Source organism: Oxyura jamaicensis, chromosome 14, assembly GCF_011077185.1.
Source record: "Oxyura jamaicensis isolate SHBP4307 breed ruddy duck chromosome 14, BPBGC_Ojam_1.0, whole genome shotgun sequence".
Classification (NCBI taxonomy): Eukaryota; Metazoa; Chordata; class Aves; order Anseriformes; family Anatidae; genus Oxyura; species Oxyura jamaicensis.
Window position 1 is genome coordinate 11244982 of NC_048906.1, and position 14072 is coordinate 11259053.

General features: G+C 58.3%; 3 protein-coding genes and 1 long non-coding RNA gene across 4 annotated transcripts in view; 2 read left to right on the forward strand and 2 right to left on the reverse strand.

The window, feature by feature from the left end:
• Positions 1-324: 324 nt before the first annotated feature.
• On the reverse strand, positions 325-3246 carry LOC118174446 (deoxyribonuclease-1-like). Its single transcript, XM_035339794.1, has 8 exons — positions 3100-3246; positions 2529-2617; positions 2325-2408; positions 2089-2204; positions 1586-1698; positions 979-1133; positions 807-903; positions 325-561 (listed from the first exon to the last, which is right to left on the reverse strand). The coding sequence occupies exons 1-8, from the start codon at positions 3244-3246 to the stop codon at positions 508-510; spliced, it is 855 nt and encodes a 284-aa protein (XP_035195685.1). The 3' UTR covers positions 325-507.
• Positions 3247-5872: 2626 nt separating this feature from the next.
• Positions 5873-14012, forward strand: C14H7orf26 (chromosome 14 C7orf26 homolog). The gene is made up of 6 exons (XM_035339389.1): positions 5873-6067; positions 6368-6589; positions 7874-8039; positions 9826-10353; positions 11826-11865; positions 13241-14012. Exons 1-6 carry the CDS (start codon positions 5873-5875, stop codon positions 13446-13448), a joined length of 1359 nt encoding a protein of 452 aa, XP_035195280.1. The 3' UTR covers positions 13449-14012.
• The window catches only part of NAA60 (N-alpha-acetyltransferase 60, NatF catalytic subunit), a 26243-nt gene continuing 18132 nt past the window's right edge, over positions 5962-14072 (forward strand). Inside the window, exon 1 of the mRNA XM_035339390.1 lies at positions 5962-5990. The gene's annotated coding sequence lies outside the window, so the exon portion shown is untranslated. The remainder of the gene's footprint in view (positions 5991-14072) is intronic.
• Positions 12007-12323, reverse strand: LOC118174206. The gene is made up of 2 exons (XR_004754587.1): positions 12218-12323; positions 12007-12110 (listed from the first exon to the last, which is right to left on the reverse strand). It is a non-coding gene; the product is annotated as an uncharacterized LOC118174206 (long non-coding RNA).

The window sequence follows — 14072 nt, forward strand, 5'->3', positions numbered from 1 at the left end:
CCGGGGGGGGGAGGTTTTTGTGTTTGTCCGGGAGCACACGTGTGTGTGCGTACAGAACTCGTGGGGATGCGGGCACGGGCACTTCCAGCCTGGGGGAACGTGGGTGTGCACACACGGCAGGGTGCAAAGGAGACGGGGGGTGCACGGGGTGGTGTGCGCTGCATGTGGAGGAGCGTGCACAAGAGGGTTTGCACACGAGGGTGCGCAGCAGGCAGCAGGCGTGTGGGAGTGCGTGAGCACGGCAGCACGCACACAGGACGGCGTGGATACGGGGCCTCGCGGCACCCAGCCGCCGTCTGAGCGAGCAGCCAGAGCAGCACAGGCTGAAAACAGCAAATATTTAATGAAAGCACCCCGCAGCCACGAGACCCCGGAAGGCTGTCCCCTTGCAGGGACAGCGTGCAGCAGATCAAGAAGTCAGGAAGCTTCGTTGAACCTGGCGGTGCAGGGACTCCCGCGAGGGACACGCGTCTGCATCGTGGCATCCTGGTGAGCACCACGCACATCTCAGCGGGCTTTCAGTGTCACCTCCACAGGGAAATGGTCGCTGACGGCCAAAGCCTGAGCGCAGGGGGAAAGCAGAGAGGTGGCTTTGCTTGTCCAGACCTGGTATCGTCGTCGTGGCCAGCAGGGGCCCAAACGTTCTGCTCCAATCCCCAGATTTCGTGCACACGCTCACAGGAGGGCCACGGAGGCTTTGTGGGCTGGATTAACGTGGCACTGGGTGAAACCCGTGGTGCGAGCAGGCTGTGTGCCCCAGCCCCCAGCAGGACCCTGCCACCCCCGCCCCCCAGCCCCTCACTCACATCCTTGTTCTGGATGTGGAAAGTCTGCTGGAAGTTGTTGACGGTGGCGGAGCCGGGTTCGACGGCTTGGCGCAGCGCGGAGCCACAGGCAACGATGCTGCCGAGGCACCGTGGGGGTCAGCACCCGTCGGACCCCCCCGGCAGCCCCCGCGCCCACCGCCGCGGCACCCACCGGTCGTAGGCGCAGTTGGTGCTGCCGACGGTGGTGTCGGCGCTGTCGGGGATGAGCCACTCGCAGGATTCGTGGGAGCGCAGGCGGATGGAGGGCCACTGTGCCTCGGTCACGTAGGAGCAGTCGGCGTTGAAGTCGCCCAGGAAGAGGACGTTCTGTGGGGCAGCGCCGTGCTGAGCCCTCCTGAGGCCGCCCCAGGAGGGACTGGTGGCATCGGTGCCCGCAGCGCACAGATGAGCCCTGCCCACCCCACGTTGTCCCGAACGTCCCTCGGCTGTGCGGTCAGCGTGGACGGGGCCAAGTCCTTGCAGCATGGCCATTGCGGGGCAGCACCGGCTGCCCAAAATCGCGCAGGGCAGCAAGACCCCCCTGGCTCTCTGCAGTGTGCGGGGGGAAGCCCCCAGGAAGGGCGTCGGAGCCCCCCGGGAGCTGCATCCCACCTCCCTGCCCAGACACTGCCGGGTGGCGCCGCTCTGATGGGTGCATGAGGTCTCCCACGGGATGCATCCATCCGAGGACGGCTGCCGGGACGTGCCGTGGCCCCGGAGCCGTGTCCCAGCCCACCTCGCTGCCCAGGGAGGGAGCCGGGCTCCCCGGTGCCGCTTACTTTGGTCGCCCACTTGTTGATGACGTCCGTGTAGACGTCGGCGAGCGCATCGATCTCGGCCGCCGCGCTGCTGGGCTCCGCGTGCAGGGGCACTGCCACGAACTCCTCCAGCTCTGCCGGAGAGGTGGCTGTCAGCACCCGGAGCCAGGACAGCCCCTGAGCTTTTTTCCTGTCCCTTTACCAAGCTCCCTTGGTTTCGGGGAGGAGATGGGGGTGGGAGAGAGAGGGGAGCGTGGCAGTGTGTCCCGCTGGGGAGGTGGAGGCAGTGGCACAAGGTGGGAAATGAGAGGCGACAGGAGATGGGACGCAGGGGGAGGTGGCACATGGTGGGAAGCAGCACGCAGTGCCTGCCGTGCTGGGCAGGCACCCAGGCCCCTGGGGCACCCATGGGTGGGAGAAGCCCCCACAGCAATGAACGAGCCCCGTGGAGCCCCTGTGCCAGGTGCAGGCAGCCCCAAAGGGGCCGGGGGGGAGCGGTGCCGGGGCTGCCCAGCTCTGCTCACGCGTAGTAGGCGAGGAGAACTTCACGATGAAGGGCTCCCTGCTGAAGACATCGGTCCCGCAGGGCTCGCAGCCGTCGTCGTAGTAGTAGCTTCCCAGCACGGAGACGATGTCTGACCTGGGGGAGGAGAGCGGGCAGCCGCAGCGGGGACCCAGAGGTGCTCACCTCCCCTTGGGAGCGGCTGGAGGGGACAGAGGCTGGCCCTGGGGGCATTCCTCCCCTCCCGCTGGCCCTCACCTGTAGATGTAGACGTACTGCTCCTTGTAGCTGCCCCGCCCCAGGGGGATGCTGTCCAAAAAGCTGTAGGGGTACGGCGACGCACTGGGAGCGAGACGTGGGGAGGGTGAGGAGGCTCCCGGTGCGCCGGTGCCCACGGGGCTCTGTGTGGCCCCAGCGCAGCGAGAGGCAGTGCGGGCTCTGTCCCAGAGCCATCAGGGTCACCTGTTGAGCTGGGTCATCAGCTTCCTGACGGCACTCAGGTCGGTGTCCCGCACCTCCTGCACCACGGTGATGTCGTACTCCGACAGGATCTGGGGGCACAAGCTCAGAGCTGCTCACCCGTGGTGTGCACCCGTGGGTGCCTGGGCTGGGCTTCCATGGCTCCCGGGGAGCCAGCGGGGAGGCGAGCGGGGAGGGAGCTCCCTCAGGCTTGGAGGGACTGCGGGGAGGCACCGGGTCGGCCAGCACCCAGCCCTGTACCCACACGGGCTGCTCGGAGGAGCCTGGGCGGCGGCGGGCAGCGTTGTCCTCAGCCGGGCCAGCCAGAACAGAGGCGGCCTCAGGCTGGAGACAGGGGTGGGGGAAGAGCAGGTGGGTTGGGGGGATGGAGGCATGGAAATGGCGGGGGGGGTGCATGGACGGGTGGATGGGTGGATGGAGGCACAGGGAGATGCACGCACGGACACCTGTATGGACACAGATCTACGGAAAGCTGGTGTCTGACAGCCCCAGGCTAGCCGCATCCCGGGGACCGGAGCGTGGCCAGGACTGCTCCTCTCCCCCCGGCACTCACAGAGACGATGAAATCTGCAATGGTCTGGTTGGACATCTTGCTGTCCCCAAACGCCTTGATGTTGAACGCGCTGATCCTCAGCGCAGCGGCCCCGCACAGCAGGAGGGCTGCAGCCAGCAGCGGCAGCAGCAGCTTCACGGCTGCCATCCTGCGTGCGGAGGGGCAGGGATGAGCTCAGCCTGCCCGGCCGGGAGGGGAATTTGGCACAGACGAGGGTGGCTGGACTATTCCCACTGGCCCTACTGGTTTCACTGGGAGGCATCCGTTTTCCAGAGAGCCACCAGGAGCCCTTCCAGCCACCCAGCTGCAGCCTCAAGCCACCAACCAGACGGCTGGGTCCTTGCCCCTGCCTCACGCCGGGCCTCATCCTGCCTGTCCCGCTGCTCCCCAGCCTCCTGGGGGGAGCCTGACCTGCCCACGAAGCCTGAGCAGGAAATTCACTGCCAAAGGAGCAAATGGCACTCCAGGTGACTCAGAGCACCTCTCCTGGCAGCTGGCAGTGGGGGGGACAAGGACTCGGGGAGGGGACAGGAGCTGCTGACCCGGCTGGAGCTCCCCTGCAGACCTGTGCCCAGGGACCGGTGCTGAGCAGCGCTTTTGCTGGTTATTTTCTGTGCCGGAGCTGCTTCCCTCTCTGGGTCGCTGAGGTGTGCGTGGACACAGCCACCACCACACAGGGGTTCGTGGGCTTCCCCGCCTCCCTGTGACCCCGCTGGGAGGGGACACCAAAGTCCCTTGGCTTGTGCCTCTCCCATCCCTTCCCAGCTCTGCGCCAGGGACCCAAAAGACCCTACAGCAGCTGTGCTGGGATGGGGCAAGGGCTGGACACCCCCAGCACCCCCGCAGGTGTCCTCCCACCCCTGGAGCACTCTTCCCTGGGGTGGGCAAGGGTCCCCCCGCACCCAGCACGGCTCTGCCAGCTGCTGCCCCAAGCACTGCCGCTGCCCCATCCTCACCCAGGCTTGAGCCCCCCGGGACCCCACTCCGAGGCACCACAGCTGCTCCAGCCCACAGGGAAAGGTGCCTGGGAAGCATTTCCCGTGGCGCTGAGCCCTGGGGTAATGTTTTACCACATCCTGCCCAGACGATGGGATCTGAACCCTGGCCAAACGCACGCACCCTGAGCACCCCGTGCCGCTGGGACCAGCGTTGCCCTCAGAGTCCGTGTCTGATCATGAGGCTGCCGATAAGACCAGGAAATACAGCCAGCTGCAGGGCGCGCCGGGCTTGTGTTCGCAGCTGGGGCAGCCGGTCTAGTAGAAGCGCTCCCCTTTGCCCACTTCCATCCTTGCTACAACTGCAAGTGCTAAAATTTGTATTGCCACAATTCCTGGTGATGCCACGACCTGGCAGTGCCACCAGCAGCCCAAAGCCCTGCCAGTCCTAGCTCCCGTGGGCCCCATCTGCCTCCAAGGCTCCCAGGCAATGCCCGGGCCCCTCAGGTGTGCGTGCGCAGGCAGACGCTCGGGGGATGCTCATGAACTGCCCCGAGGATCAGACCCGGAGCAGCATCCCAGCAAAAATGACCCGAGCACTGGAAAGTGACTTCGCAGAGGTGTGATCCTCGGGCCCAGGAGGAAGGGGGAGCCTGACGTACCTTTGGTGCTGTCCTTGGTCTCTGGAAGGGAAGGAGGAGCTGCACCTGCATTTATGGGGAGGAACACGCTCGCTTTGCCAAAGAGTCGCCCAGCCAATAAGTGTGCAAGGCCTCGGGCTCTAAATGGCATTTTTTCGCAGAAACAAAGGTCTGTTCAGTGGAAAGTAAAAAAGCAGCTCTTTTAGTCAGTGCCAGCACTGGTATCTCCAGCCACAGGTCCAGAGAAAGGTCAAGAATAGGTCTGTATCGATAAGAACGCCGACAAAGATCTGCAAGGTGTAAATAAACCCCGCATGGGCAATGCCAACTCCGAAGTGCAGGGCACGGGGCCATGGCTACTGCTGGAGGGGAAGGACCTCATCAGGCGCGGCCTTTTGGGGCTTGTCTGAAAACGCGTTTATTTGACTGCCGCCACACCGCACGTTTCGATGAGCTGCCCTGGGGCACGCGGGCCACGGCCGAGCCCACCCAGCCGCCGCAGCCGGCCCTGCGGGCAGCCTTGCCCATCGGGTGCGAGCACCGCAGAGCTGGGGGTCCCCACGAGTGAGGTGAAGGAGCGAGGCGAGAGCGACCCCCGCGTCCCGCATCTGCCCGGCGCTGCTCCGTGTCCCCGCAGCGCTGTCCCCGTGCCGCTGGCGGGGTGCTGGGGCCCAGCGGTGTCCCCAGGGCCCGGGACTGGCTCCGTCCTGTTGCCCCTCAGCACCCTGCCTGAGGGGACGGGGTGGGCGCTCAGCACCGGGAGGTGCCGGCTTAACGTGAGGGGGGCAGCCCGGCACCGAGCCCCCCGGCCGCCATCCCGCACAGGGGCCCTCGGTGACCCCTCGGCCGGCTCCGGGGCCGTCACCGCCCCCTCAGCCCTGCCCTCCCCGGCGGCCTCGTCCCGCTCCCGGCCTCCAGCCGCAGCTGGCCGCCCTCCCACGGGGCCGTGCCCGCTGCCGGCAGCCGTGACCCCCGGGACTCCCCCGGGGACCCCCCCCCCGGGGCCAGGAGTCCGTCCCGCCCCCCCCACCCCCAGCCGCCAGGGGGCGGGCGCGTTCCGGCCTCTTTTGGCCGCCGCGCGGTGCCGTAGCGCCCGCCCGCTGTGCGCTGAGGGAGGCCGCACCGAGCCGGGCCGAGCCAGGCCGAGCAGGGCCGCAGCGGGCCGGGCAGGGCCGTACCGGGCCGTACCGGGCCGCCATGAGCGACATCCGCCACTCGCTGCTGCGGCGGGACGCGCTGAGCGCCGCCAAGGAGGTGCTGTACCACCTCGACATCTACTTCAGCAGCCAGCTGCAGAGCGCCCCGCTGCCCCCCCTCGTCGACAAGGGCCCGGCCGAGCTCCTCGAGGAGTTCCTCTTCCAGGTCCCCAAGGAGCGCGGCGTCCCGCCCAAGGTGGGCCGGGGGGCTCGGCTCAGGCCCCTCGGGGCGTTGTTTCCCCCCGGGGGTGCTGGTGGGGGTGGCAGAGCTCAGGGCGGGCAGCCCCGTTGGGGGGGGGGGGGGGTGCTTGGGGCCGGCCCGCGGCCTTTCGGTGTGGTTAACGCGGGGATGCGCCTGGGAGAGGCGGCGAGGCGCCCACGGGGAGCCTGTAACGCCTGAGGGGAGCTCTCGGCCTCCGTTGTTTTCCTTTCCCCAGAGCAGCCCCCCCCATTCTCCAAGAGCCCCGGTATATTTTGCATCTTTGTTTTCTTTCAGAGACTGAACTCGCTCCAGGAACTTCAGCTCCTCGAGATCATGTGCAATTACTTCCAAGAGCAGACCAAGGATTCGGTTCGGCAGCTCATTTTCTCGTCACTCTTCAGCCCTCAAGGGAACAAAGCGGATGACAACAGGATGGCTTTACTGGGGAAACTGGTGTCCATGGCGGTGGCTGTGTGCAGAGTTCCTGTCCTGGAATGTGCTGCCTTCTGGCTGCAGGTGCGGTTCCCATGTGGACAAGGCGGACTGGGAAGGAAGGAGGGAGCGTGCCACCACGGGTGGCGGGTGCGCTTCGTGCCACCTAATGGCTGGTGGCAGCTGGTTGCCGTCAGCTGCTCATCCGTGGCAGTTTTAGCTGAAGTAACAGCTGGCTGCTGCAGCTGCGTTCACACCACGTCTGTGCTCGTGTCCGTTCCTTTGCTCCAGCACGGGGCAGAGCTTTTGCTGATCTGTTTATGTGCTGCACGGGCCGAAGAATTTTTTTTTTCTATTTTTATTGTCAGTGAAAGCGTTGATTTTCTTTGGCACTTATCCCCCTCCCCTCCAGCGAGTTGCAGGGGGTCAGTGGAGGGTTTGGCTAGTGCTGGGAAGAGGACAAGGGCAGATCACGGCCACATTGCATAAAGGAGCAGACCGGAGTTCGGGAGATAAGCTGTGCCCAATGTGCAAGTTCTGGCATGGCAAAAGAGGCGAGTCTGCCTCTTGAGATTAGCGTCAGAAGTGCCTGTGTCTGTCTTCTGTGGGTGCAGTACCGCAGGGATCTCTTATGCCCCTTTAAGGATGTCCCCTCCGTCCCTGCTGATATTCCCCACTGCAGACCGGCAGAAGCGCCTCTTTGTTCCTGCTGCCTCCGTGGGAGGTGCAGAAGTCGCCTGCTTGTAGAGGGGGGAGAGCAGAAAGACGGCGCTGAGAGAGGGGGTGGTGGAGGGGAGGCCGTTACTGCGTCTGTGGCGTCTTTGTTCTTCCCGTCTGGTGAGCCCTGGGGAAGGAGGAGGCGACGTGCCCCGCACAGCAGAGACAGGTATAGGGGTTTGTTCTTTGTTCTGAAGAATGCAGCTCTGCAGTGACATGAGGGTTGTGCAGAATTTCCCACGTTAGAAACGCCCGGCGTAACTGGTAGGTTCCTGAGCCAGTTGTCCTGCCGCTGAAGTAGCCGAACTACAGCATTTTGTTGCCGAGCTGGTAAAAATTCTTCTTCTAAGCGAGAATATTGACATAAGAGGCTTTATTTTTAAGTTACGGGTATTGTAAGCATGAAATATCACCAACTATTTTAGTATCCTGAAATAGTAATTGTATTCCTGGCTGTGAGTGGTTCTTTTATACACAGAGAGGCAGCGAGAGCACAGGAGCACTTTCATTTTGGGGAAAGTGGAAACAGCAAAGTGGCTGGATGACGTGGGCGGGCACAGTGTTTGGGCAAAGTGGACTGTAAATCAGCTCTGTGGGACTTCCCGTGCTCTGCTTTAAGCTGCTTCTCACGGTCTGCTCTCATCCCCGCAGCGAACCCCCGCCGTGTACTGCGTGCGGCTAGCCCGAGCCTTGGTGGACGACTACTGCGACTTGGTGCCGGGGTCCATCCAAACGCTGAAACAGATCTTCAGCGCCAGTCCTCGCTTCTGCTGCCAGTTCATTACGGCAGTCACAGCTCTCTATGACCTCTCTTCAGGTAAAAATTTCTAGGCTGTCTTACAAGGAGGTGTGGTGTAATGCAACACAGGTTAACTGTTGCAAGCAAATTAAGGACTTAAATTCTAAAGACGCTTGTTAGGAGGGAATTACTGCCAGCAGCAGCTCAGGGGCGTGATGGGGATGTGACACCTGTCACTGAGGTGAGAACAAAGCAGCCCCTCGGTGGCTGAAGGGAGAATCTCTAACAGGGAAGCAGCCAAGTAAGACCTGACGCAAAGGGCAGCGTCCAACACGCAGGGCAGAGGACAGGGGGACCTCGCTGACTGAGCAGCGCTAGGGGTGAAGGCTGACCCACCTGGGCAGCTTTTCCTCCTCGTTGTGTCAGCTATCCAGCACAGCTCAGGCCTGGCTGTTAACCGAGTTCCTTCCAAAAAGGGGGACGACACAGACTGTGGATGTTCACAGGCTGGAGCAGGGTTTCAGCTGAGCAGTGGTAAGAAACTGAACTGACAGCCTGCTGCCAGCGCTCTCTTCAGGCGTGAGCGTGCCTGACCTGTTGATGTGCCCCACCTCATGTTGACGTTGCTCAGAGACTGGAAACATTCATATGTCTAAAAGAAGATTGATTTAGCTGAGGGAGAGAGAGAACTTGTGCTAGGCCAACGGACAACCACACACTAACTGCCAACATCACGCATCATCCAAAAAAAGCAAATGCTGATTGTTCTGGGTAAAGGGGGTGTTTTTCAGTCTTCTCCAGATAAACAGCGAACAGCTTGGCCTTAGTGAAAGAGAGGTGCAGGCTTAGACTTTTTTTTTTTGAGTATTTGGTAGAGCTTGCAGTATGTTGGTCCTCAGTATCTTATATCTCAGGAAGTATGTTGTTTCTTTTTTTCATACCTTTATTTATTTGAGGTGATAACATAAAAGGAAGCCTATTTTTCAAAGAGTAGTCTGTAACCGGGCAGTCTCCGCCACGTTGTGAGGACAGGGCTTGATTGCACCACCAGCAGCCTGTATGACACCCAGAAGTCTTGGAAGCTAGAAAGTACCAACTCTGTATCTGGGGCTTATTAGTCATCTGGGAGTTCGAATGATTTGTGCTATAAGCCATTTTCAGCCGAGACCTGATGAGATAATTCAGTGCTGAGTCAACCTGCACCGAGAGCACATCACTCAGTCCAGCATCCTGCCGCTGTCACAGGGTGACGCGCAATCACCGTGAACGTTTCTGTTGTCTGTAATTGAGCTTCAACTTGTGACCACCTTTCACTTCTTAGTTGAAGCTATGTCATCTTAAAATCCTTTACCTATTGTGTGATAGTGTTGTTTTAAGTTTTTCCGCAAGGCAAGCTTGTTTAGGTAAGTCAGAAAGGATTAGTTGAACGATTGGGGCGAGGAGAAGGAAATGCCAAGGAGTTCTTCTTGTCTTCTCTCCCATTGTGCTTCCTGTGGCAAGGGATGAATGGAGACCAAGTTCAGAAAGAGAGTGAGCAGGTGACAGGTGGGAGAAAAAGGAAAAAAAAAAAAAAAAGGAGCTTTTGAAAGGGGTTAAACATTGGCATTTGGAGGTGTTTTCAAAATAGGTGGAGAAGCTGAAGCTGACAGGAATGTGGTTGTGTCTCCCAGGGACAAAAGAGCATCTTCATTTTTTAAAAAACACAAACAAACAACAACAACAACAAAAAACAGAAGACTTGGGGAGGTTCTGAAACTGTAGTTGTGACGCTGCAGGAAGTGTGTGTGGGAGAGATTAGTAAGAGTGCTGTCCCAGGCTTCGGTGCCAGGCTGTTCTTAACGAGCCGTATCTTTCCTGCCTCCAGATGATCTCATCCCTCCCTCAGAACTGCTCGAGCTGATTGTTTCCTGGATCTTCGAAGACCCCCGCTTGATCCTTATCACCTTCCTAAACACGCCTATTGCAGCCAACCTGCCAATAGGGTTTTTAGAGCTCACCCCGCTGACTGGGCTGATCCGTTGGTGCGTGAAGGCCCCCTTGGCTTATAAAAGGAAGCAGAAAGCCGCGCTCTCAAATGGACCCCCCCCCGCCAAGATCGCCAAGGACTCGACCGAAGAGGACGACGGAGATTGCCATCAGCTGTATTCAAAACTGCATCTAACCGTCCTGCAGGTTCTTATGATGCTTCAGGGGCACCTAACAGAGAAGAACCTCTACGGGCGCCTGGGGCTGGTACCCTTTGACCACGTGGTGCCGCTTGTTGAGGAAATTAACAGGCTGTCTGACGAACTCAACCCTCTCAATGCGTCCAAAGAGATCGAACTGGCCCTGGACAGGCTGGCTCAGGCTTTGCAAGTGGCCATGGCATCAGGAGCGCTCCTGTGCACTCGAGGTAAGTTGTTGAGGGGGCTGCCAAAGACCCTGGTGTTGGATTCTTTTCTTTCAACGTGTGGGTGCCATGGTAGGGAATTTTGGGGTGGGGGGAGCCAAGATCAACACATTGTTAGCAGCGGCAGCAGCTAGCTGCTCGTAGGAAACAATGTTAGAGCACGGTGCAGGAAATAGTTCAAGAAGAATAACGAGATGGGGAGTAAGGAAAAAAACTAATTGTTGCAATTAACCTGTCTGTTGTCTTGCAGAGCTGGAGAACTGATCCTCTACCTAGTGTGCAGGATGCTGGTTATATCTGGGTGTCTGGCTTGGGGACAAATTGAGCATGTTCAGAGCCCCCACACGAGTGTGAGCTGTGTAGTTGGTGTCAGAGCACAGAGGGAAAGGTCGCCTTCCCTGCTCTGATCCTCAGTAGTAGTCTTTTTCTGCCAGCTTTTTGAACTTGCTTTGAAACGTGAAAGGTGATGCCCAGGAGCCAGAGGAGTCTGCTCCGAGCTGCCTTGCATGGTGCAGGCCTCCAGCAGCGCTGTGCTGGGCTGCCCGGGGCAGAGTTCTGGCCTGAAACCAGAGGCAGCAGGGAGCTGTTACGATACGTGTTGGCGTCGCGTTTGATGGCTGCCTGCTCTGGACTTCACGTTTAGCACGGGCTCCCAGAGAGCAGCCCTGCCAAAGCAGGTGCCTGAGGCTTCGGCCCTGGCTGGAGCGGTGCTGTCGTGTCACGTCTCAGTGTTCTGCCTAACCTTCTGGAGAGTAATGTTGGGTGTAGTAAGAAAAGGCAGAAAAGAGTCTTTGGAGTAAATGGCTGTTTTCAGCTCCGCTGTTCCCCAGCGATCCACTCGGCACTTTCCGAGCGCTCGCTTTAATTGTCTAAGCAGAAGGTGAGGTAGTTCAGTGTAAGCTGCAGCTGAAACACCCGTTAATTCAGTGTTTTGGGGTACGTTCTGACGTGTTTTGCCTTTGCCCCGATCCGTTTGCCATCACGAATGCCGTATTCACCGAGCAGCGTCACAGCCCGCGTTAATGCGGTTACTTACTGATAGACCTGTGTTCCTGGGGCTGGATCGCTCGGATACTGCGCTGACAGTCGGCTCTGCTGTGCTGGGAGGCCTGCAGCATCTCGGGCCTCTCAGGGCAGAGGAAGCGGTGGCTGTAAGGGCAGGGAGCTGGGGCCTGACCTCTCCCTTGGCAGAGGTGAAGCTGCGTTTGCCACGAGGTTGCGTAGGTTGAACGCAGAACGTACAACGGATAGCAAAGTGCAGTAAGCTGAGGTAATCTCAGCAAAAAACTGGGGCAAGACTGGTGAGATGGAGAAACATCTCTTCTAGGAAGGTTATTGGCTTGAGAATGGGATTCTGGATCTGTGCATAACTGGAGTCTTCTCAGTCATCTGACCTTCTTAGGAAGGAGAGTGGAGGGGAAAATTGCTCTAATGGCTGCTTTACCCTTATTGTTACATCTTGTGTTCTCTTTCAGATGACTTGAGAACTGTGTGCTCCAGGCTACCGCATAACAAGTAAGAGATCTTTCTGTAGCTGTGTTTGGTTTGACGCATGTTCCAAGATGCATACTTGAGGGCTGTTGAGACGAAATCTCTGAAAATTTGTGTTTACTTCCTGGAAGCTGGCCTTTATTCAGACACTTGATTCACACTTTATTCAGTGAGGATAAAGGTCATGGTTTATTTTTCTCTTGCAAGCTGGACTCTGGTCTCGAGGAGACTTCAGTGATTCTAACCATATCGATGATCTTGCCCAGCCTCTGTCAGAACAAATAGGAAAAATGAAACTACAGCGTGGAACCTGTCTCATCCCCAGCTCCACGCTGATTTTACCTGAGCCTAAGCTTAACTGCACTTTGTTTCTCACCTCCTAGCCCTTAGCTGGTTTCGGATCTTAGCAGTAGCTGAACGTGCTCACAAGCAGAATCTCCTCTCATGAAAGCCAGATGATGTCCGTGTTGTGACAAGCTGCTCTGTTAACACGTGAGGGTTAGAGAAAAAGGAATGTGACTCAAAAGCAGCATTGTTGCCTTCAGAGAAACTGACAGATCTCATTTCTGCTAGAAGCAGTATTTTTTCTTAATAAAACACCTTCAGCAGAAAGTGAGGCCCACTTGAATGAAGAATCGTCACTAAGTAAACATGAGCATAAGAAGGAAGGTATAGTGGCTTACAAAGGGACTTTAAAGGGGAAAATACTCAGCAGACACCTGAGAACAGACTTATCTTCATCACTCTGTGGCTCTGGCTTTTGTTTCTATGCTTTTAAATACCTGTTTTGATCAAATTCCTAATGCAGAAGTAAAAAAAATGTTGATATGGCCACAAATGAACAGTGGTTTAAACCACCGGGTCTCTCAAAACCTGAATTTCTGCATGATCAGAAACATGACGTGCACTGTGAACTCCCACTCCCTCCAGTCCCAGTGTGAGTGACCAGGGCCGTTGCTGAGGCACGAGGTGCTTGGAGACCTGGGCTTTCCTCACAAGATCCTGACCAGCAGCAAATACTGCCCTGGCCTTGGGAAGGAAAGTGGAACTGGAAGTCGGGGGGTTGGAAGGTTTGTTGTGTGCCCAGACAGGTAGTGCAGAGCATCTGTCCGTAGGGTAGATGGCCCCAGAGCTTCCTGCGTCCCACCAGACCTGCCAGGGAATCCTCCTAGCTGTCAGTCACTGAGCAGTACCTCTTTGCAAAGCGCAACCTGATTTAAAAAGGGAAGGAAAAAAAGAGAAAAGCATCTGCTGGAAGCTGTAAAGAGCATAATCAGTGTCCTCTTGCAAGCACTGCTGTACGTTGATGCTGAATTGTCTGCAGAGCCCTTGTGGGCAAGGGCGAGCCCTTCCAAAAGCCTTCTGACAATAACTCGACTGTCTGAATTTCCTTCCACAGCCTGCTCCAGCTGGTGATTTCAGGTCCCGTACAACAACCGACCCACGGTGCTCTGCCGCCAGGATTTTACCCTCACATCCACACTCCTCCTCTGGGCTATCCCGCGCACGCCGCGCACCCCGCGCTACCTGCTCACCCGGCGCTCCCGGCTCACCCCGTGCAAACGTTCATACCAGGAATGACGTTCCCCTACAGGCCCATTCGCTAAGTGCCGCGGCTGCGGGAGGTAGCCAGTTTTCCTTAGTGTGAGGAAGCCTCGCAGAGGAAACCAGATGTCTCGGGAACCACATTTTCCTCTTTGATCGAAAGCTGGGTGCTGCCTGCGTGCGGGCTCAGCCCTTCGGGAGTAGAGCAGACTCTAGACGGGTAGGTTGCAGTTGCTTTGAACGCGGGATGCAGATACAAAGGCAGGCAGCCTGGATGGAAAGAGTGGGTGGGAAAAGGCAACGAACTGGAGCGGGTGGAAATCTTTTTGATCCAGTGTTTCACGTAATCACCATGCTTGTTCCGTTTCCTGATAGTGCAGCCCCTGGATGTTCGGCACAGGTGAGGCCAGCTAGTTTCGCTCTGTGCGAGGGGGCTGGAAGGAAAGCCATACGATTTCCCAGCGAGTCCACCCCAGCCTGTCCGTTTCTTTGTAAATGTTTGTACCTATAGCCACAGAGTACGTGCACACTGTATATTTTTGGAACACAAATCGTTTGTTTGCTTTGGAAGCACAAGGCAGAGTCACGCAGCACTTCCTATTAAAGGGAACAATTGCAGAAGCATACGGTAATTGTGTCGCTTTCTTTGTAATGGTGGTGAGAAGGTCCAAAGGGGGGGGGGGGGG